Below are 25,420 nucleotides of genomic sequence, written 5' to 3'. Positions count from 1 at the left end.
GAGAGAGAAAGGCAATGAGATTACTCTTCACTTGCTCCAGAAAATAGCTAGCACAGAAATGATTGGCCAAAAGGCCTTGTTCATTTTGTAAGTATGAAAGGTTTTTATTGTATATATATGTGGGGGAGGGGAGGGGTCTGTCTAATCTTGTACAGAGAGGAGTTCGGATAGACTGAATAGCTACTAGCTTGTGATCTTGCAGTAAAACGGACCTTGTCGGCATAACATTTCGCCACTACTTTTTCCTGAAATAAAGATTCTTCTTGTTTTCTTTTCCACACAGACTCTTTAAATTGTCACACACAAAAATGGTGGAAATAGGTGAATTCTACAAAACAGAGCGATCCGATAGACTGATGCCAAAACGAGAATATTTTTATTGTTTTCTTACGAGGTGTTGAGTGTTCCATTAATATGAATAGCGTTGATTGGAGCCCCCCCCAGTATCTTCCTCTTTATTCCCACAGCACTTCCAGTGATTCCCCATTCAAGCTCCGAATCAATTTACACCCCATTCCATTGAAAAATATATATTTTTTAAAAATACAACATACCAATCCCTCTGAGTTCCGCAGTGACCTGAAACTTCCTGCGTAGGCTGTGTGCAAGTTTGTCTCTGGGTTACTGTGCATGGGCAGCCAGGCACAAAAAATGTGAAGGGCCTGTGCATTTAAGCAAATTGCCCGGGAACTACGGGAAAAGAATGCGAGGGTACATCGATGAAAATGGAACACGGAGGTCAGTCCTTTGTATTGTTGGACCTACTCCTCGTCTTAAACAAGACCATTTTACTTCCACAAAAGCAACATTTGAACAAACCCCACAAGCACTACGTCAGCACATCACTGACAAAGTAACCATTGTGTTTGTGTCAAGTTCACTGAACTCGTGATCAAATTGTGGCGCAAGATTTCAGTGATTTGATCAAGACGATTTCCATACATCACACACCGTACGAGGCTCACTCATATTTGGAGCAATTTCGCAAGGTAATTCCTACATTCAATTTGTGAATCAAGCAGTCCAGCGTTCCAAGCAATCTTCAATTCTAAAACATAATGGGCAGTAAACAAAATGCTTGACAAATGCATTGTTACAACTGAGACAAAAGTCGAAACATCTGCATTTTATTTTAAACACAACACGTGCCACTCTGATGCATACTAAAGTAAACAAAATAAAGTCTTCTCAAATTTTATACTGGCATTAAGTTTATTTTCTTAAACAGCTATTTCTATCAATGGAACAAAATTTTAAAACATGCTGAAGTCCAAGACAAATGTAAACTTAATTTACCAGAGTTTTAAAATTGAAAAAAAATCCTAAAATTGAAAAATAAATTCCTAACCATGTGCAATGTTTTTAATCTTCATCTTGTGATCCCCATAGAGACCGATAACTTTTAAAAAGAACAAATGAATTCCCTGACAGATGGAAACTTTAATTTCTAAGATTTTTACTGTAACAAACAAACCAAAGCAACAAAAACCAAACACTACTTAACAGGCAACTAATGCACTGAACTGAAGAAAAGGTATTTTCACATAACCAATGCAATAGATTCATGTCTTATAACTTATTTTGATGTTCACCACACTTCTGGTGGATATACAGCATTACAAGGTCCAGTCCCAAGATACTCCCAGTATTCTAGCAGGCTCACTTCTACATGCTCTTCCAGATTGAATCTTCTATGTCTTTCGGAAATCATTCCACTCTGCCCCAGTAAACAGACTTCCATCAGCAGGGCACAGTTTGACGACTCCTTGCTCCTTAAATCCTCAAAAGTCCCAACTGTTCTGTTGTCTTCTTTTTGAGTAAAGAACAGCTCTCACCAGCATCCTGCTTGGCTGCTAACAGAAGCACATCTCACTGCTCTTCACAATAGCTACACTGTCACTCTGTGTCTCTGTATCCAAAAAAAGAGTTGTCCTCTTGTGTCAAGTTGTAAAAATTGTCACTTGATTTTTTTTTAAAAATACGTTGAGGTTTCCCATGACAATTAAATCACGAGCCTGTCTCCGGGCAGAGGTTTGGTATTCTATTCGGAATATTCTGTTTCACTTTAAGTTAAAAGAGATAGTTCAAAACAGAACCGCCTTGTAAAGTCCCACATTTGAAACAATCCACAGGATAGGTATTTTAAGATTACAGATAGTATGAAAGAAAATTTCCCTTAAGAATTTCAGAAGAATTTTGCTCTGCAGTTCAAAGCCAAGTTGAAATAAACATTTTAAAATATGAGTGTAGCTGAGAGCCTCACACCAAGTTTTTCTATTTATAGCAGATTTTACTGCCCGAGTGGTGAACTGTAAGGCTACATTTTATATTAATAGAATCTGAACAGCACAAAAAGCAGCCATTCCCATCATGTTTGTGGTGGCTCCCGGAATGAGTAATTCACCGAGAACTACTCCCCCGGGTTCTCACTTTTTTCCACATTCTTCCTTTTCAGATAAGAATCCAATTCCCTCTTGTATTCCTGATTTAACCTGCTTCCACCACATTCTCAGGCAGTGCATTCTGATCACTCGCTGTGTGAAAAATTCTCTCATGTTGCCACTACTTGTTTTGCCAATGAACCGATATCTGAGTCTTCTGCTTCTTAATACTCCCTACCTATTCTCTCCAGACCCCTCATGATTTTGAATATCTCTTTCAAATCTCCTCTCAACCATCCCTCCTTCAAGGATAAATTATAACTTCTCAAAAGTATCTCCATGAGTGAAGTTCCTCATCCCTGGAACCACTCTCATGAATCTTTTTTTATACTCTCTCTCTCTCTAATGCCTTCACATCATTCCTTATGGGCAATGAATGCTGGCCAGCCAATGTCCATTACCTACAAATGAGTAAAAACAACTGTGGCACCCAGGACTGGATGCAATTCTCTAGTTGTGGGTGAACCAGTGTTTCATACAGGTTTAGCTTCACTCCCTAGGCCTAAATTATCAGGATGGTGAGTGCTCAGCACACACCATCCTGAGAGTCAATGGAGAACACACTCCTGGTGCCTCAAACAGGCCGACTGCCATTTTACGCTCAATACAGCGCTGATTGGCAGCAGGCAGGACTTTCGTCCACCCTTGGATGGAAGAGCAGGGGTCCCTGCACAGACCCCTGGGGAACTCTACTACAAACCTCCCTCCAGTTTGAAAAGCACCCATTAACCACCACTGTCATATTTGTCACTCAGCCAATTTCATATCCATGTTCCTTTGTCCCTTCCACTCCATGAGTGTAAGTTTGCTCACAAGTCTATTGTATGACACTTTATCAGATGTTTTTTGTAAGTCCATATATACCATATCAACACCATCACTCAGCAACCCTCTGTAGCCTCTTCAAAAAACTCAAAACATTAGTTAAACGTGTTTTGCCCTTAACAAATCCATGCTGCCTTTCCTCGACTAACCTGCATTTGCCCAAGTGATTTTGTCCAGAATTAATTGGGTGGGATTTTCCATCCCACCCAATTAGGAAACAGTGAGTGGGATGGAAAATTTGATGGACCAACAAAAGGTGCTTTGACATTGGGTGTGAATTTCTGGTCCCACAGTGGGCGGGACTGGAAAACCCCACCCAATCGGTTCTATAAGCTTCTCCACCGCTGAGGTTCAGCTGATTGACCTGCAGTTACTGGGCTTATCTTTACACAAATGTTTTTGAACAAGGGTGTAACATTTGCAATTCGCCAGTCCTCTGGCACCATCCGAGTCAAAGAGAGACTGGAAAATTCTGGCCAGTGCCTCTGCAATTTCAATTCTGGCTCCTGTTCCTGGTCTCTTATCAACTTTTAAGTACCGACAGCCTATCCAATACTTTCTCCTTATCAACTTACAATATTAAAAGCACAAAGCTAAAATTTAAGTGTGTTTTTAAAGAAAACATCACCCAGAGTAAGTTATTTGGTAGATAGGGAGCCATTGCGAGCCTTATACGAGCAACAGACTCAATAGTTCTGTTTTTAGATTAGTCTATTGACAGGAAAATATACAGCTTCTCTTGTGCCTTGTAAGACAAGTGTAAACCACTTACTAGAATTCTAAAGAAAGAGTTCCATGACAAAAATGTGAACAATAAGTTAGCTATCCTCCTGGTCCTGGGTGGGACATAAGGCCGCAAATAAATAATAGCATAACCAAAAATATTGCATCACAAGGAATCCCAGTCTGAGAACGTCTATAAACCCCAACAAATTGGCAATATTCTCCATCATGCCCCTAATATTCATATCTCAAAGTAGAGATTTGTTTCAGAAATCTCATTTTTAAATGCACATCATGCTAATTAAAATATTTACTGAAAAATCTTTTTGAACCGAATTGTCAATGGAGTTTAAAGACTCCATCTTCTTCTGAGTACAAAGGGCAAAATAAAATTTCAGATTTTTCTGCATGTTTTATTGTTCAACAAGCTTAAAACTTAATCCTTGTATAAACTCTGGCAAAAGAAAATTCCACCATGTACAATTGTCATTCAGGATGAATGTAATAGGGCAGCTAACAGTTGTGTTGATGTGTTATAGAGCAATTTATGACTATATTTCCATCATCTCAAATGGATCAATTACTGTGTTTGGGGAAAGAGGATCATTCTGCAACAACAGAGGGCAGAATCAACCTTGCCTGCCCTTGAATGTATACTGGTTACTGAGCAGCACTGGCAGATGTCAGGGAGCAGGTTTAGTTCAACCAGGAGATTTCGTTTTTTTTAAAAAAAACACTTTTTATAAAATGAGAAAGGAGTTTTATACTTGAATAACTTTCTTTCACCTGCAGGATCACACTGGAGTTTGACATTTGCTTAAATACAAGCTTGCAGTGTTTCCAATGCTAATTAGTAATTTGCACACACGAATTTCAAACTGCTTCATGCAGAGCAAAACAAGTGACGTGGTTGGCTTCAGGCCATTTTTCACTCTCTGCTGAACTCCCATGATTAAGAATAAACTAAACTCAGTGAGAATACTGTTTTTTCTAGGCCACCAGGGTCCATGTGATGCTCAGCAGACGACGCGTTACTAATGGACAAAAACAGGAGTTCAAGAATGTAAAACATTCTCTGTTCTTTCCAACGGGACATACTTGCTAACAGAAACCTACACACAGGCTGGATGAAATGGCCTCTGGAACAGCTTTAATATACAAGCTTAGGTCCAGTTTGCATTCAACAATTTATGAACTCAATAAAAATTACAATGTGTTGTGTTCAAGTGTGCAAAATGTCATTTTTCAAAAGGTTTTAATCTTCAGGCATCCAGTTAAATTAAATGGTTCAAATTCTGTGCTTCACGATGTAACATGTCAATGATCGAGATGTTTTGTGTGCGGAATCCCTTTTCAGAAATCCACCAAATTATTTTACGACTAATGTACTGATTTAAATACTTTTAACTGCCGATTCAGAATCATCCATGCGGAAATGGACAATTATTTAATAGTCTGTTACATATATTTTCTTTAAAACTTCACTGCAACACAGTAAGAGAAAAAGAAAGGAATGTACAAGGAATTGTCAAAGAGAAAGTTGGCAATCTCACGTGTAGCTAATGGCGGCGATCTCTCTCCTGCTTTGTAATACTGGGGGTGGAGGGACAAAGAAACAATGAAAATTATGCACTTTAATAGATTATATAGTCTATCCAGCTGCGAGTTTAAATTGGCAATTCACTACACATTGGGTTCACCAGCTGAAAATCGAGAGAGAAGCTGGCCGCAACTGAACAGATTGCTGCTTTACTGAGAATGGTTCTACACTAAGCTGTGTAAAGTAGGTCATTCCTAATGCAATTCATTCACAGGAAAATAGCCATTCCCTTGATTATTCCATGTACTTTTCATCCCTTCTTTCTTTTTTCCTGACTCCCTAATCATTATCTGTAACTGTTATTTATTTTGTCAAAAATCTTTTTTTTTTAAATGATCTGAGAATTTGGCTCCTGATGCTAAGGCTACAAGAACTGTCCAACCCTGGGTTCTCTTTAAGCAGTGGTGGGCTGCCTGCTTAAACTGCTGCAGTACTTTTGGTAACAGTGCTCTCACAGTAGTATCAGGTAGGGAATCCCAAGACTGTGACCCGTTATATATTACTATATTCATATTGGAACAGATGTTGATATTCATTTGACTTTATTTGGCCAAGTCAGATATCCAGGCCAACTCTCCCAGTGTAACAGTGTGGATGTAGAATCACAATGTTTTCAGCACAGAAAGAGACCATTCAGCTGTCGTCTTCATGCTGGCCCTTTGCAAGGATAACTCAACTCAGTCCCACTCCCCTGTCCATTCCACGTCGCCCTGCAAATTCTCCCTTTTCAGGCTCTTAGTAATCTCTCATCTGAAAGCCACTCTTGAATCTGCCTTGACCACATTCTTAAGCAGTGCTTTACAGATGTTAACCATTCATCACATGAAAAAGCTTTTGCTCACCTCACCATTCACCTTATAAATCAGCGTCCTCTGGTTCTCAACCCCTCTGAAAATGGGAACAGTTTCCTTCCATCAACTCTGTCTAGGCCGTTCCTGATTTTGAACACCTCTATTAAATTCTTCTTAATCTGCTTTTCTTCAAGGAGAATAGTGAGAGCTTCCCCAATCTATTCTCATTTCTGGTCCCTCATCTCTGGCGCCATTCTCATACATTTTTTTCTGCATCCTCTTCATACCCTTGCGAAAGTTTGGTGCCAGGTTGAACCAGTTCATCATAACTCCCTTGCTTTTGTAATCATACCTCTATTTACAAAGCTCCAGATTTTGTATACCATCTTGGATACCTTTTTAAGCACTTTCTCAACCTGTCGTCCTTTGTCCTTCTTACCAAAATGTATCACTTTTTGCATTTAATTTAATCTGCCTCTGTCCATATCTTATTTGTTGCCTGCAAAGTGTTCAAGTTCTATTGGAATCCAAGGTCAAAAACTTTCAAGTCCAAATTGAGAGTGCCACCTCAGAGTCAAGATGACACTTAAAAAAGACGCATAAATATAAAAAAGACATATATGTAAATAAATATAAGTATTTTAATGACCCAAGTGAAGAGATTGCAACACATCAGTGATTCAGATCTTGTAATTCAATATGTCCAATTGCTTGGGCTTGAGGTTAGGACTTCAAATGTAGATTTTTAGCGTGCTACCATGAAGAAGTTCCAGTACAGCAGCATACAGTCAAACCTTTGACAGGTTAAAGGTGAAAAGAACTGTTGGGGTCAAGTATTTAACTGTTTGAGTTGTTCAATGTATTCCAAACCTTCCAAACTCCCCCCAAAAAATCCGCAATGAAACCATTAGGCCGGAATTTTACCCTACCGCTCACCATGGGAACGGAGCGGGCAAGGGGGTGAACCATGGAAAGGTCCGTTGATCTCGGGCGTGATTTTATGGTTTCTGGACGAGCGAGGCCGTAAAATCCTGCCCTTAAAGTTTACAGATTACTCAGGCAGAGACAGTTATGCTCACAAGCAGCATTAGCCAAGGAGGTCTCCTTGAAACAAGGTTGCATTCCAGCATTTGGTGCCTGAATTGTTTCAGGATTACTCCACAAGCTGCTTTACTTCCCTCCTAATCTGTATTTTTGCTAAACATAACAAAAAGTGGTAGATTAAGAAGGCAAGAGATCTCATAACTAATCCAAAACAGTTCATAGAATCCCTAGATTCCCTACAGTGCAGGAGGCGGCCATTTGGCCCATCGAGTCTGTACCAACCACAATCCCACCCAGGCCCTATTCCCGTAACCCCACATATTTAACCTGCTAATCCCCTGACACGAAGGGGCAATTTATTATGGCCAATCAACCTAACCCGCACATCTTTGAACTGTGGGAGGAAACCAGAGCACCGGGAGGAAACCCACGCAGACACAGGGAGAATGTGCAAACTCCACACAAGTCGGTGACCAAGGCCGGAATTGAAACCGGGTCGCTGGCGCTGAGAGGCAGCAGTGCTAATCATTGTGCCACCGTGCCGTCCAAGTTCACTGAGTAAACTGAGAAACACAGGGGGGGTCTCTCAAAGTTATGATTTTTATATAGACATTTCAGATTTCAGGGATGGAAAAGATAAATAGATCAAACCATCCCGTTGCAAACACTGTGAATGTTATGGTTGACTCTGTGCCCCAGAGGGGAGTGATGGTCACAGAAAGTGCCTTGTAATAAAATCACTGATGACCAGTCTGTGACATCCTCTCCACTGTTCATGCTCCTTAATGTGACATAGCTTACCTATTCAGGATTTATCCACAACTGCCCCTTTTGATTTACCTGGGCCGGAATTTTCCGGCTGCACACACCTGGCCGCCACTGCAAGTGAGGGCGGAGAATATGGCGCTCAGCCAAATCTCCATTCACTGCTGCAGGCCCAGAGAATCCCACCGGCGCAAACGGCCGGAAAATTCCAGCCCTCATCTTTCAACTTCATAATCATTAGCCAAGTGCACACACTGATTCTTAACTGCACACACTGCTACAGAATGCCTGCAACAGACTGGTTACAATGGTAATCCTGCTTTTCTACACCCAATGCCTTTCTAACAAGGTTGACACTTCAGTATAGTACTACAGGAATGTCTCATCATTGGGCTGTCTTTTGGATATGATGTTAAACCAAGACCATGTCTGCCAGATCACAAAAAACAGAATTCATAGCAAGTTAAGGGTTTTCCTAGTTTCATGGACCACATTCATCCTTCAACCAGCAACACAAACACCACAAGTGGATAGTTATCTCGTTTGATAGTTAGGGAATGTAAATTGAGGTTCCTTCTTTCGTGCTTTCAGATTTTACTCACCTACACAAAGAATATTAAAGCAAAATCCTTGCGTCGTTGACTTGTTGACTAACTGATCTGGAAGGCTGTCAAATCCAACATGACCAGCAAGATTCAGGTTTCGCAAGTCTTCACTGTGTGACTGCAAAAAGAAGAGAGAATAGTCACAAAAGTGGGTTCTATAAAAAGCCAATGCTTATTGCCCAATTACACCAGCCCTCGGTGCTGCTTCTCTTCCTAAAGACACCATTCAGTTTGTGCTTCACCTCTGGGAGTGAGGGTGCACCGAGCAAACCCTTCAGCAAGTAAGATCTTGAGGCACAATCTAATGCTGTGCAGATCAATGTGAGCATCTAGCAAACTAACAATTGATTACCTGCGTTTAAATGTACTTTATCTGACACTAAATTAAATTAACATATCGCGGGTACCAAGATTGTACTTTGATACAAACATCATCTTCCATCCTATTCTAAAGATCCATCCCAGTCCAAAGATGTGCGGGTTAGGTTGATTGACCAGGTTAAAAATTGGCCCTTAGAGTCCTGAGATGTGTGGATTAGCGGGTAAATATGTGGGGATAGGGCCTGGGTGGGATTGTGGTCGGTGCAGACTCGATGGGCCGAATGGCCTCCTTCTGCACTGTAGGGTTTCTATTCTTCTATTCTACAATAGCTTCTGCACATTAAATTGCCGAGTGAGTCAGAAGATTCTCTTTCAAAGTGCATTGAAAATCTCTACGTCATGTTCTAACCATGGAATAAAAAAATTGCCAAGTTCTCAACACATACCTGCAATATACTACACGATGATGTGGAGATGCGTTGGACTGGGATGGGCACAGTAAAAAGTCTCACAACACCAGGTTAAAGTCCAACAGGTTTATTTGGCAGCACTAGCTTTCGGAGTCTCACGAGCCTGAGACTCCAAAAGCTAGTGCTGCCAAATAAACATGTTGGGCTTTAACCTGGTGTTGTGAGACTTCTTAATATACTACACTATACATATGTGGTGTTGTAAACAATTATTTACCATCTCAGATATAGAGCCCCAAGCAGACCATTCAACCCCTGGTGTCTGTTGTGCCAATTAGATCATGGCTAATTGGTACCTCAATTCCATTTAACCATCTTACCTCTACATCCAGTAAAGACTGCTGAGTGATGAACATAATCAGCCAACTGACATCTTAAAAGCTCCAATTAAACGTCAACTATAGGGGAGGCGATGGCCTAGTGGTATTATCGCGAAGACTATTAATTCAAAAACTCAGCTAAATGCTCTGGGGAATCCGGGTTTGAATCCCGCCACGACAGATGATGGAATTTAAAGATAATTTAAGAAGAAATCTGGAATTAAGAATCTACTGATGTCCATGAAACCTTTGTCGATTATCGGAAAAAACCCATCTGGTTCATTAATGTCCTTTAGGGAAGGAAATCTGCTGCCCTTACCCGGTCTGGCCTACATGTGACTCCAGTGCCACAGCAATGTGGTTGACTCTCAACTGCCCAAGGGCTACTAGGGATGGGCAATAAACGCTGGCCAGCCAGCGACACCCATGTGCCACAAATGGATAAAAATAAACTTGTGCCTTTCTAAACTATATTTTGGTGAATCCTACTGAACTTGGAACATACTGGCTATTAGATATTTCTACAGTAGATGCTCCTTCCTGCCACATCCGTCCACGAGATAATAAACATGCTGCATTCATTAAGAAAAGCAAGCGAGACACACCAACCAAGTTAAAGTCCCTTCTCTCTCCCTCTCTTCTCTCCCCCCCCCACCCTGGTTTTCTCCGGTATCATGTCTAAATGGGCAGTCTTCATACACCAACCTACCTGAACGTTTGTTGCTAAGTTAAATAGTGCAAGCACCACCACTGCTCCATTGCTATATGATTCCAATATGATTTGGGAACTATATGGTTATGTATATGCATACAGCGGTATCCAGAGTGCCACATCACTCACTACGGCACTACATTCTGTGTGTGGAACTAACAATGCATCAGTCTGGTGTGATCTGAGAAACGCACTCAAAGAAAGATCCAGTGTTTGAGTTTAAAAGTGTGATTATTTTGATCTTCTAGGAAATAGCCAATCTTTTTTAAAGTTTATTTATTAGTGTCACAAGTAGGCTTACATTAACACTGCAATGAAGTTACTGTGAAAATCCCCTAGTCACCACACTCCGGCACCTGTTCCAGTACACCGAGGGAGAATTTAGCATGGCCAATGCACCTAACCAACACGTCTTTCGGATTGTGGGAGGAAACTGGAGCATCCAGAGGAAACCCACGCAAACACAGGGAGAACATGCAGACTCTGCATAGACGGTGACCCAAGCCGGAAATAGACCCCAGGTCCCTGGCGTTGTGAGGCAGCAGTACTAATGGCTATGCCACCATGATGTGTGGATCATGTTCTCCTCTAACCCACGTGCACAGGCTTTCAGCAAGTGCTGCAGGATAGTGATAAGCATTGCAAACCTCAATCATTTGGATATTTTAGATGGTCTTAATAAAGTAGCTGTATTTGGTATGCAAAATATTCATAATGGGATGTTAGTGTGTAATAATATTGTTCAAAAATTGTATTGTAAATTGTGATAAACAGGTATTGTGCAGTAGAAAATGGAAATTGAATTGATTACATTTGATGCTTACAGGGATTTTAGTTGTGTTTCAAAGGATGCTATGAGTTCAATATTTATCAACTCCATCATCTCTTGTGGCATTGCACACGAGGAGACAAGATCAAGGGCAATATTCAGGCCAAGTAAGGTCAGAGGCTGAGGTAGACCAAAGGCTTGGGCCTTGAACTTCACTGTAAAAAGATGCCAACACACGGTGGAGACTAAAGTTGTGGTTGCAGGAGACATTTCTCCAAATTACTCACTTCGTATTTAATCTCCAGAAAACTTTGATCCAAAATACCGTTTCTTGGTAAACTGGTTGCCATTTGTATGCTTTGGACTGGCTGCCATTTGTATGACACAGCTGTACTTCACTTTGCTTGAAATTTATAGCCACAATAAGAGACAAATTGTTAAGCTTGGCTGATATGTTCATCACTCGGCAGTCTTTACTCAGAGCAGCTGCTCTTTTCATCTCTGATCAAGTAAAATATTCAGAAATTTGACTCTTGATCCTTGGAACATGGGGAAGTTGTGATATGAATAATCTTTAGGAGAATTCACTAAAATATATTTGACAGGGTTATTTATACAAATGCTTTTGGTTATTGTTCTTTGTAAAGCATCCCATACATCATAGAATCCCTACAGTGCAGAAGGATGCCATTTGGCCCATCAAGTCTGCACTGACCCTCCAACAGAGCATCCCACACAAGTCTTATCCCCGTAACCCTACATATTTATCCCACTAATCCTCCGAACCTACACATCTTTGAGACACTAAGGGGCAATTTAACATGTCCAATCAACGTAACCTGCACATCTTTGGACTGTGGAAAGAAACTGGAGCACCCGAAGGAAACCCACACAGACGCAGGGAGAACATGCAGACTCCACACAGATAGACAGTCCCCAAGGTCGGAATTGAACCCGTGTTCCTGGCGCCATGAGGCAGCAGTGCCTGAGAGAAAGACAAATAGAATGTTATAAATGCACAGGTTCAATGAAGCTCAGAGGGATATTCCACTTGGTTGTATACGGACATGCTGGCAGAAAGCATGTTGGCATAGTCCATTTCATGCAGCACTACACAGATTTCCGTTGATTCCTCAAGGACAGACAGCCACTATCTATATGACATTCTTCAATGTATTATTGCCCAACATCTGTCCCATGACAAGTAATGTAGTCTGCATGGCATGGCCAACCCGAACGAAACCCAAACCACATCCCCCCACCTCCATGTTGGAGAAGGCATGGTGAGAGAAAGAAAATGGAATAGTTAACGAGGAATCATACAGCACAAAATGAGGTCCCTCAGCCCATCTGTCAGCTTTTTCAAAGTGCGGTCCAGTTAATCCCACTCCATTAATCATTCCCCATTGGTGGCCAATTCTCCAGACTGATGTCCAGAACCCTTAATGGGGATAGAGAGGGGTGTAAAGACGGTCATTGCTCCTGTTCCCGATTGCTAACTAACTGAAAATGCAAGTGTTTGGACATGAGATTGAGGTCAAGACTGGAGTTGGTCGAAATGCCCTCTCACTCTATTGAACAGTTTTGCTGATATTCCCATGTAATCCTAGATGGTGAATATGAGCTAGGGGGCTACCATGAGATGCCTAAACCTATGAAAAGATAATTCAGCAAAGCTCTTCCCCACAAGATGCTCCAAGTTCTGGCCACCTGACCCTTGGAGATCAGGAAATGGAATTGTATTTGTGCTCTTCTTACTTGTTGGATTTATGCTATTTGAATTTCATGGGGCTGGAAATTTGAAAAGGCCAGAAGCCTCATTGATCTCTTAGCTGTGTCGCGGCAACTTGATTAGCACTGCTGCCTCACAACACCAGGCACCCGGGTTCGATTCCAGCTTCGGGTCACTGTCTGTCTGGAGTTTGCACATTCTCTGCATGGGTTTCCTCCGAGCGCTCCGGTTTCCACAGCCCAAAGATGTGCGGGTTAGGTTGACTGGCAATGCTAAATTATCCCTTTGTGTCAGGGGGATTAGCTGGGTAATACGTGGGATTAAGGGGATAAAGTCAAAGTCTGGGTTGCACTGTTGTCAGTGCAGGCTTGATGGGCCGAATGGCCTCCTTCTGCACTAGGGATTCTATTAATGGGAGCATTTTATATTAGCGCCGGCACTCCAGGATACATATCTGCGTAGCAAACAAAGAGAAAAGGCTTGGCCATCCTTGGTAATAGGCAGAGGCCTGGGAAAAATTGGCCATCTCCTTGCTCTTTGCAGAAGATGCAGTGACCTGGGAAAACCAGAAGAACAGGAAGGCTGATATCATGCCCTTTTTAAAAAAATCAAAAGGATGAATCTAAGTTAACCAGACACTTTTAAAAGCTTAATGATGAACCCCAGATAGCGGTTTCAAACCACCACATGCCAGCACAGCATTGTTTGAGCTGAAACTGAGGAACATCAGCAAAGTTAATGAAGAACAGATGTACATACCACAGTGACATGCAAAGCACTTTAATGACCCTAATGTGACAAACAAGCCTGGAGGAATGTGAGCAGGGCCAAACTGAAAAATACAGAATGGTCACATATGTTGCAAATGTTACTGCCAAACTCTAAACCCTCAAAGGCTTCCAACAAAAAAAAAGGAGGATTTTTCCAAGAGCCTTTCCAGGAGCTCTTGAAAAACTGAGTGAGACTTTTGATTTGCGTTGTAAGCAATAAGAAACACAAAAACCAAACCAAATTTAAATAAACCATTCCGAGCAGGTTTACATTGGAGTTTATTCTGTATCCCCAAAATGAGTGTTATGGAGAAATTCGAAGATAATTAATTCACCTAAAAAGCAAAAGAAAATCATTCTTCTTCAATGTGGATCCTTTGCAATGTTTGATATTTGCGTTCACAGCTTTCAAGGATTTGTATAGCACTGAGAGGGTGGTGAATCTTTGGAATTTTCTGCCGCAAAGGGGTGTGGAGGTTCAGTCGTCGAGTATATTCAAGCCTGAGATTGACAGATCTCTACATAAAGACATCGAGGAATACGGGGATCTTGCAGGAACACGTGGTTGAGGTAGAAGATCAGCCATTATCTCAGTGAATGGCAGAGTGGTCTCAAAGGGCTAAATGGCCTGTTTCTGCTCCTATTTTTTAGGCTCTTAATACGTTTAGATTACATTTTAAGACTCATTATCAAATGAAATGCCAATTGTTATTACTGTTCAAAACGGGTTCCTTGCTTCCAGTTATACTGCATACAGGCTTTCATGAGTAGCAGTTTCATCTTAGCTTCAGTTATGCAACCAGTGTGTGAAGTCACTGGAACTGAATTCTATCTACCTCATGGAGACTGCTTCATATCTACAACATTGTGGACTCAAATTTCAGACAGTATCTACCCCAAATCACTTTTTCTTCCTCTTGAACTGTTATTGGGCCATTGATTGGAGATTAGGAGACCTGACCAAAAGCTTAGTAGGAGGATAGATTTTGAGGAGGTTGTTTCAGATGTTAGAGAGAGTGAAACAACAGAGACATTTAGGGAGGGAACTGCAAAGATGAGGACCCAGGTGGTTAAAGAGTCAACCAACAATTGTGGGGTGGGGAGGGATGCACAAGACGCTGACCATCACTAGGAAGGAATTACTGGAAACTATGGAGGTATCAATAGATTAGGGACAGGCTAATGTATGATGCACATTCCTAAAGGATGACAAAATAGGCAAAAGGCAGCTACAAGACCCATATAAACCCTCCATCCCATTGGCAGTAAACTTGTGGATATCGGCACAATAGAAAGAAATAGAAGTGGTAACGTTTTTTGCTTTTAAGCAGCAAGTGGTCAGGATCTGGACTGCACTGCCCAAGATAATGGTGGAAGCGAATTCAAACTGTGGGTTTCAAAAAGGAATTGTTAATGATCTGAAAAGAACAGATTTGCAGGGCTGAGGAATGTGATTGCTCCTACAGAGAACCAGTATGGACAGGTCAGGCCGAAAGGATTTTGTCTGCTCTGCAGCCATTCTACAATTAGCTAGCAATCGACAGTCAGTCCGAATTCAGAAAGAGAATCTGAGTAATCTCCTCTGTTTCTTTGAGGGAGTGACAAGTCAACTGCACAAAATCCTATAACTAATAAAGGGACAATAGATCACATACATGACCGATGAATGGTGCTGAGACAACTAAAGTTTAAGCTGAAAGATAACTAGGATTCTTCCAAGACTTGCATGAAAGAAGCTAGGTCTGGCAATGGATGGCTAGGCCAATTATATACCAACTAAGCTTAGTTTGCAGCCTTCAAATCAGAGAAAACAAACTTATGTACTGTACAGAGGGATGAAAGGGGAGGATATTTTTGGCCCAGAGTATTCTGCTCCTACACTTAATTGTGCAAGTTGTGCTCTGACAGCAATGATAGATGACCAGGAAAAGCTATTTTTTAAAAAGTGGGTGAGTTAGAGAAAATATTTAAGAAAATTAGGGATTTTAAATACATCTGTAATTGAACAAATAGTTGGTTGCTGAAGAGATGGTGGGGGAAATACATCTTAGAATTACAGAAAAATTTTTTTGGAAAGCTTTGATGTCTATATTAACCTACCAAAATCTTTTCAGAATATAATACTTAGATTCCCAAAACGTAATGTTTCAATAAAAAAAACACTAGAGATCGATAAGTTGTCAGGTCCAGTGTCCAGCTATTCTGAAAGTTTCTTTTTGTTGTTTATAAGAATGTCAAGCTTTTAAAAGAATAAGTTCCAACTCCAGCCTTTCCATTTTAGCTGCACAGTTTGTGACTGTGAGAAACTGGTACGATTTAACAAGCGGAGGGAGTTAACATGGTCTTTCCCCTGGTGTTTTTACAGCTGTGCTGGAGTTTGACCCAATATTTTCACTTCCCTATTTACATTCTGTCATGTCTGTTCGAGCGGACGCTAACAGCAATAAAAAACATACTGCCTTTGTGAATGCTGCGGACACAGCATTTTTCCCTTAATTGTACATAGTTGTCAATTGTCACTGTTAATCGTGAAGTTCATTCAAATATTACATTTGTTATTTAAGAATTTCTGAAAAAAATCTGCTGAGACATACTTCACAATTTGTACAGAAGGGTTTGTTCCAGACTAATTTTTTATTATAAATACAGCCAAGTGCTGATCATAATCCGAGGATTATTCACAATCTCGATCTTCTTCTGCACACGTGTATAATTTGTTCGAGGAGTTCGAAGTTTGCAGTAGAATAAAAAAGGCAACCAACTTTGGACTTTTCCTCAGTTGGCAACCAAAGAAAGTTATGCTACAAGGATCGGAATTGAGTTGGTAAAATCAGAGCTGGAGCATTGGTTTTAAACATGTCAATTGATTATGGCAGCCTACAAGGTTGGGTGGGGTGAAAGGCAGAGAAGGGGTACAAAAAGGGGAAAAAACATTTTGCCAAAGTTGCCTCTAATTGCTATTCAGGTGAAAGTGTGAACATCAAGGATGCCAGCAGAATTAAGCTTGGCTTGCCAGCAACTGGGATTACATAGTGAATGAACAGTTTCACTCGTTGAAGGTCACATTTTGGTACCTTGCCAAGTAGCAATCATGCAATTATTGGTCTTGAGAACAAGAGTATCGCCAAGCTATTCTACCACTCAGAGTTCCAAAGCAGAGCCAGATTCACTCCTTATCTAACATCCATACACCTGAGACCACCATCAAATTCAAGGGACTGCATGGCCTACTCCTGTTCCTAATTCTTGTGCTCAGTCATTTGTTAATACAGAACTTGAGTACTACTGAAAAAGACACATGTTGCCGAAACTTTTCGTCTTGCACTCCAGTACAATTTGCAAGAATATCAAATAGTAAAAGGAACAACAATTTATACTGCATGAAAAGATAGGGCTGATTGATTGGCAAATGGTCTCCGATTGGTAGAAGCATTGCCATTGAAAATGCACCAATTAACTGATAACTGACAGTTAATCGCCAAGCTTTGTTTACATTCAAACCAGGCAGGTCGGCTCTGGCTGGTCAAGGTATTGCCCTGGGAAATAAACCAAGAATTGGCTGTCATCTATTTTGTCTAGTTGAAAAAGGCACAATGTACGTACATGAATGGGGCAGCACGCTGGCACAGTGGTCAGCAGTGCTGCTTCACTGCGCCAGGGACCTGGGTTCGATTCCGACCTTGGGTCACTGTCTGTGTGGAGTTAGCATGTTTTCCCACAATCCAAAAATTAGGTGGATTGGCCATGCTAAATTACCCAGCAAACTACCCAGCCCCGAGGAGAACAGTGACCACGACACCACACAACCCTGCCACAACAACCTCTGCAAGACGTGCCAGATCATCGACATGGATGCCATCATCTCACGTGAGAACACCATCCACCAGGTACACGGTACATACTCTTGCAACTCAGCCAACATTGTCTACCTGATACGCTGCAGGAAAGGATGTCCCGAGGCATGGTACATTGGGGAGACTCTGCAGACGCTACGACAACGGATGAATGAACACCGCTCGACAATCACCAGGCAGGAGTGTTCTCTTCCAGTTGGGGAACACTTCAGCAGTCACGGGCATTCAGCCTCTGATCTTCGGGTAAGCGTTCTCCAAGGCGGCCTTCCCGACACACGACAACGCAGAATTACTGAGAAGAAACTGATAGTCAAGTTCCGCACACGAGGACGGCCTCAACCGGGATCTTGGGTTCATGTCACACTATCTGTAACCCCCAAGACTTGCCTGGGCTTGCAAAATCTCACTAACTGTCCTGTCTGGAGACAATACACATCTCTTTAACCTGTGCTTAACGCTCTCTCCACTCACATTGTCTGTACCTTTAAGATTTGATTACCTGCAAAGACTCGCATTCCAACTATTATCTTGTAAATTGAGTTTGTGTCTATATATGCCCTGTTTGTGAACACATCTCCCACCCACCTGATGAAGGGGCAGTGCTCCTAAAGCTTGTGGCTTGTGCTACCAAATAAACCTGTTGGACTTTAACCTGGTGTTGTGAGACTTCTTACTATGCTAAATTGCCCCATAATGTCCAAAAGTGCAAGTTAGGTGGATTAGCCATGGTAAATGCACAGGGTTACAGGGATACGATGGAGAGGTGGGCCCAGGCAAAATGCTCTTTTGGATAGTCTGTGCAAACTCAATGGGCTGAATGGCCTCCTTCTAAACTGTAGGGATTCTGTAGATGTTCTTTCTGTCCACAAAGGACAAGGCCCTGTGGATTAATACATGTAACTTCGGAAAAGCCATACGCCTCAAAGACTGGCAGATAAACAATATGTCCTTTCAGCTGTTTGCAATGGGCAAAGTACTGACTGTACCCAACCAGACTGGTTTGCATAGTATCCAATATTGGATGTGATTCCACGATTGGACAACATTTGCTAAATAATCATGATTGTGTTTATTTAATTTATCATCAGTTGTGCTCACAGTATGGCTCACTTATGCTTGCTAGAAGCTACATATATTCACACACACGGCCCTGTTCTCTTCAGAAAACACAGTAAGAAGTCTCACAACACCAGGTTAAAGTCCAACAGGTTTATTTGGTAGCAAAAGCCACTAGCTTTCGGAGCGCTGCCCCTTCGTCAGGTGGGTGGGAGTTCTGATCACAAACAGGGCACAAAGACACAAACTCAATTTACATGAATAATGATTGGAATGTGAGTCTTTACAGCTAATCAAGTCTTAAAGGAACAGACAATGTGAGTGGAGAGAGCATTAGGCACCGGTTAAAAAGATGTGTATTGTTTCCAGACAGGAAAGTTAGTGAGATTTTGCAAGTCCACGCAAGTCATGGGGGTTACTGATAGTGTGACATGAACCCAAGATCCCGGTTGAGGCCGTCCTCATGTGTGCGGAGCTTGGCTATCAGTTTCTGCTCAGCAATTCTGCATTGTCGTGTGTCATGAAGGCTACCTTGGAGAACGTTTACCTGAAGATCAGAGGCTGAATGCCCGTGACCGCTGAAGTGCTCCCCAACAGGAAGAGAACCGTCTTGCCTGGTGATTGTCGAGCGGTGTTCATTATGGTGTTCAAAATCTCACTAACTTTCCCCGAGAATGGTCTGGCCTCATTCACCAACCGCACCCGCCCCCCCCCACCCCCGCGAGGAACATCTGACCCACCTCCTTCTCCCCCCGCCCCCCGCCCCCCAACCACCAGACAACGATCGGCCCTCCCCAAGATACATCTGTCCCGCCTCCCTCCTCCCCCCCCCACCACCGATCTGAGTCAGAGAGCCGTTGGAAGCACTGAACCCGCCTCTTCAGCAGCTGGAGCGCCCGATTCAGACTTTTATTCAGCAGGTTCATTTCGGCGCGATTCAGGATTGGCGAACGGGGTGGTAAAAGGGGAAATGCTGATAAAGTTGGGCGGGCAGTTCATTAATTCAATTGAAACGTATGCAAATGCATTTAAATCGCCGTTGCGCCCGTTTCGGGCGCGAGTCGGATCACCCCCATTCCCGGGTTTCGGTAAAGTGGCAATCTGCATGGACGCGGATCGTGTTAATGGCTTCACACCCAACGTTACCGCGCCCAACGCAATGGTAAAAATCGGGCCCACAGTCACAATTTTCCATCCTCATTCACAGCTAGGATTTTCCGGTGCCACTGAAAGTGAATGGAGATTTGGGGAAAAACGCCAAATTCTACATTCTCACTCGCAGTGGGTCCCACCACGTACGAGACCGGAGAATCCCACCCAATGCACCTTCTTTTTGGCAAGACTCAAATTCTTGTGTTCTTGCACTTCCATCAGGATTACTCCATAGCAATCAGTAGTTTGGGTCCAAACGCTAAACCAAGGTGCTGAGGCGAACCTTAACACCCCTGAACCAGATCAGGTAACTCAGCACAAATGTACATCTCAATTAATATGCATTGTATCTGATCCCTAATAACGGACATGGATAAGCACTCTTTTAAAGTTAATAATGCTGTCGTAAACTCAAGTGGAAAAAAAAACTTGGCGATTACACTGTGAAACTAGGCTTTAATCAATTTTCCAACTGACTAAGTCAGAAGTTAAAATTGTGGATACTCAGAAATGAGGTTCCTTTAACAAAGTGAATTGACTTCCGGAGCATGGTTAGGAAATTGGCCTAGATCACCAAAGCCAAGTCGGGTTGTAAGCTTGCTCTCCATTCTATGATCAGTTAGTTAATTAGACCATAAAATATAGGAGCAGAAGTAGGCTATTCAACCCATCGAGATCATGGCTAATCTGATGTAATCCTCAGATCCACTATCCTGCCTTATTCCCATAAACCTTGTGATTCCTTAACTGATTAAAATTTGATAATAATCTCAAATGGACAGCAGGAAGAATGCAACAATTAGCCCCAAATTCCCAGGCTCGGGAGAAAAAAGGGGAAAAATATTAGGAAGGGATTCCTTCATTGATTTCTACAGTGTGATTCTGCTGAAAACAGTGAGACATCCGATGTCAGGCATGAACATAAATGGATTGGCCAAAATGTTTGGAACACTGACCACCTGACCAAACAGAGGATTTCACCTCAAGAAAAGACAACAAACAAAAATAAATAAATCTGACAAATCAGTTGTAAAGATCAACAGTAACAAGTTATAAAGTTAAATAAATGACCAGACTTAAAAAGCAAACGTGACTTCCACGGTTGGTGGGTGAGGAGGGGGAACAGTTTATAAACTCCTGAGAATTTCTAGCAATTGAACATTTTCACTCCCGCTGCTCTTTCACGATAGGGGGAAAATTAAGCAAGTTTTCAGTTCATCATCTGTAATTAATATGGACATATTCGAGCATTTTATATTTTGATGGGACTACATAGGCACACACCATTGACTCAGGGGCCACATATAAAGTTTAAATCTTTATTTATTTTCATTGATTTTCATGAAGCTCAAGCTGCCAATACGGAGTGTTCTAATTTAGGGTTTATCCACCAGCGAGGCAACAGCACAAAAATGGAAAAACACTTCCAAACTCACTGAGTCAAACAGGAGAAGACTGTGAATAATAAGTAAAATGCAAATAAAGCAGAAACTCCTGGACTTCAAATATCAATTGCATTGGATAGGATGCACCTGACATGGATGCTGCCACAGATTGTACAATTGTTAATGGATGAAAAACTCGTCTGCAACATATCCAAAGCAACATTTAGCATGTTTTTACTGATTATGAATTCATTTCAAGTAAAAAGAACATGTATCCTCGGAGCTCAAATACAGTAACATAGATGGCAGACACACACATGCCTACCAATAGGGGTTTAGTGCCTCAAACTTCAGATCCCCGCACACTGTGGTTGACAGAGTGGCACAGTGGATAGCACTGCTGCCTCACAGTACCAGGGACCCCTGTTTGATTCCCGGCTTGGGTCATTGTCAGTGCGGAGTCTGCATGTTCTCCCTGTGTCTGCATAGGTTTCCTCCCACAGTCCAAAAGATGCGCTGCTTAGGTACATTGGCCATGCTAAATTCTCCCCCAGTGTGTCCGAACAGACGACTAGGGGATTTTTACAGTAACTTCATTGCAGTAAGCCTACTCGCGACACCAATAAATAAATTAAACTAAACAGTTCACAGGCACCGATGGACTATTTGGGAAATTGACTTTCTTCACTTAAAGGCCCGGAATATAGTCCATTCCCATCATCCAATCTGCACAAAAATGGACACACACTTATTACTGGAATTTCACAAGCTGTAACAGACAAAAAGGTGCCCAGAAGCCAGTCCCTGGAACACATGGTGATGACACTGATCCAGTGACATGACTGGAGAGAATGGCAAAGTGGGAAACAGAAAGCTGATTTGCCTTTTGAACATGCACATCGTAATTTAAGCAATGATACTGGAGAAAATTGTACTGGTCAAAATTTATGTATTGATAGATCGACCCAATGTGGCCCCATTCGAAGCTGATCCCAAGAAGTGACAGGCGATACCTTTGAGGAATTTTCACTCGGCTTTTTCCGATGGTTTGCCCAATGCAATTTAATCCAGAATACAAGCAAAACACTATTCTTGCTGGAAATTGGAATTAAAACAGAGAATGTGGGAAAAACTCAGAAGGTCAGGTGACATTGGTGGAGAGAGAAACTCTGAAGAAGAGTCATACAGACTCGAAATATTGTTTCATCCTCTAATTTAATTCAGAACTTTTGTTGCAAAGCATCCACAGCTGTTCAGCTTTGACTTCAACCAGTAAAGGAAATGGAGTAAAATTAATTTAAACTTACTGGATGACACCTTCAGAAAGTGGCAGAATCTAACAAAGAATTGCAAGAATTACATAGAGCCAACTTAATGTTTTCTGAATTTCCCATTACAGAGAGTTCTCTGGAATGCAAGTCTTCTACACTGTTTACATATTGCGTAGGTCAAAGAAGATCCAGATAACCAGGAATTTAAGTTTACGTCATTTCAAATTCCCATCATTCATTCACAAGTCCAGCTGTCCCATAAGCTTCATCCAAGCAGAAAGAAAATAAGGTAAAAGGCAGAGAGACCAATGGAAATCAGGCTAAATGGTACATAAGAACAAAGTACAGCACAGGAACAGGCCCTTCGGCCCTCCAATCCCGTGCCGATCATGATGCCCTTACTAAAGTAAAAAAAAACACTTTCTGCCTTTACTCGGTCCATATCCCTCTATTCCCTCCCTACTCACGTACCCATCCAGATGCCTCTTAAATGTTGCTAACGTGACTGCTTCCACCAGCTCCTCTGGCAGCACGTTCCAGGCACCCACCACTCCCTGCGTGGAAAACCTCTCCCGCACATCTCCCTTAAACATTCCCCCTCTCACCTTGAACATGTGCCCCCTTGTAATTGACACTGCCCTCCTGGGAAAATATGGAATATACACATACAAAAGGCAAATAGAAGTACAGATTTAGCCAGTAAATTGATATCACAAAATGCATTTATATAACGCTTCTAAAATAATGAAACATCCAGAGAGATCTGCACACTACTGCACAAACGCCTGAGGTTTCTGGTACTAACCACCTATCAGCAGCTGCGTGTGTCTGCCACCTATAGTCACTGTACTCGAGCTCCAAAAATACATTTTCTCTGTCACTCTGAATTTTTACCCAGTACAAACACCCTAGATATTGTCCGGGATATGTAGCAGACTAGTTCTAACTGTGCTTACATCTATTAACGAGTATCTAACCACTGGCTGGCTCGAAGTCACATGTCCCCCATTCACTCCTGGAAATTGGCATCTGAAACTCTTGTTCGATCTGCATTTTAATTTCTTATTCACTGGTTTCTCTCGTTTGTTTTTGTGAGCTCGGAAAGGGCTATGTTTATCTGTTTCAAAAGGAGCAATTATTAAATAAAAATGGGACGGAGCAAAATGAACAGATAATAGGTGAACAAATGTTTGGTCAAAGGAGCTTCCTAGAGGAGGCAGGGTTAGAGAGGCAGAGGCTTGAGGAGGAATGTCCAGAACATCAGGCCTGGGCAGCTGAAAGCATGCATGATTAAAATCAGGGATGCCCAACACCCCAAAATTAGAGGACCACATATCTTGGAGGGTTGTGCAGGTGGAGGAGGTTACAGAGATCAGGAGGGATGAGAAAGTGAGGCATTGCCAATAGTAATTATTTACTAAAATGTGAATATCTGTACATTAAAAGGTTCTGTAAAACATTAATGGACTTTTATCCAATTAGATCTCATGGATTTAATTTAAATAAGCAAATTTAAGAAAGAGGATCACTTTACTTCATGGAGCTAGGCTATGATTGCAGGATGGACACCCAGTTGGGGATCACATACACCCCTGATCCCCTTACTGATCAAGGGCTTACCTATCTCTGTCTTAAACACACTCAATGATCTGGCCTCCACAGCCCTCTGGCGATAAGTTCCACAGATTCACCACCTTCTGGCTGAAGAAATTCCTCCTCATCTCAGTTTTAAAGGAGCATCCCTTCACTCTGAGGTTGTGCCTCAAGTTCTAGTCTCTCCTACTAGTGGAAACATCCTCTCCACATCCACTGTATCTCGGCCTCTCAGTATTCTGTAAGTTTCAGTTAGATCCCCCCTCATCCTCCTAAACTCCGTCAAGTATAGATCCAGACTCCTTAACCACTCCTCATTTGACAAACCCTTCATTCCTGGGACCATTCCTGTGAACCTCCTCTGGACCCCCTCCAAAGCCAGCACATTCTTCCTTTAAGTTATGGGGCCCAAAAAACTGCTCACAATATTCCACATGGGGTCTGACCAGAGCCTTATACTGCCTCAGCAGTACATCCCTGCTCTTGTATTATAGCCCTCTAGAAATGAATGCTAACATTGAATTTGCCTTTCTAACTGCCAACTGAACCTGCATGTTAACCTTCAGGGAGTCCTGAACCAGGACTCCCAAGTCCCTTTGTGCTTCAGATTTCGGAAGCCTTTCCCCATTTAGAAAATAGTCTACGTCCCTATTCTTCCTACCAAAGTGCATAACCTCACACTTTCCCGTGTTGCATTCTTTCAGGGCATTAATGACGGCACAGAGTCAACTGGAAGTGCATTTGTGTCAGTCCCAGTGAGATTTATTTTCATTGTGGTTGCTGTCTATTTTCCGGCTTAACCACCTCTTATTGTGTGCATTTATCGCAACAACGTCCAATGGAAAAAGTACAGCCCAGTCCAAATAGGTTTTAGGCTGATTAGTGGCAAGCAACATTTGCACCACACAAAAATGTTAACCGCTTCTCCTTCACATTCAACTGCATTACTATCAGTGTACATCCTATATAAATACTATGGCTGTAAAAGCAAGTCAGAGGCTGGGGAATTTGAGACAAGTAACTCACCTCCCGACTTCACTACCTGAAGGGCAATTAGGGATGGCAATACATGCTGGCTTTGCCAGTGATGCCCTGATCTCAAGAACAAATATAAAACAAAATTCAGCAATATTCTGAAATATCTTTGTACACTGGGGTGAGAAATTTCATCTACATTGCGGAGTGAGCACCAATACATGACGACATCTCCAGGACAAACCC

General features: G+C 42.0%; 1 protein-coding gene across 6 annotated transcripts in view; it reads right to left on the bottom strand.

Moving 5' to 3' along the window:
- Positions 1-25,420, bottom strand: part of LOC144494864 (septin-11) — a 91,362-nt gene that overhangs the window by 44,195 nt on the left and 21,747 nt on the right. For all 6 annotated transcript variants that reach the window (XM_078214363.1, XM_078214355.1, XM_078214345.1 and 3 more), the window contains exon 2: positions 8,792-8,912. In XM_078214363.1, coding sequence (XP_078070489.1) covers positions 8,792-8,912 — 121 coding nt within the window. The remainder of the gene's footprint in view (positions 1-8,791; positions 8,913-25,420) is intronic.

This window comes from Mustelus asterias, chromosome 1, assembly GCF_964213995.1.
Source record: "Mustelus asterias chromosome 1, sMusAst1.hap1.1, whole genome shotgun sequence".
NCBI classification, from domain to species: Eukaryota; Metazoa; Chordata; class Chondrichthyes; order Carcharhiniformes; family Triakidae; genus Mustelus; species Mustelus asterias.
The sequence above is the reverse complement of the archived record's forward strand: the minus strand, read 5'-3'. Positions and strand labels throughout refer to the sequence as shown.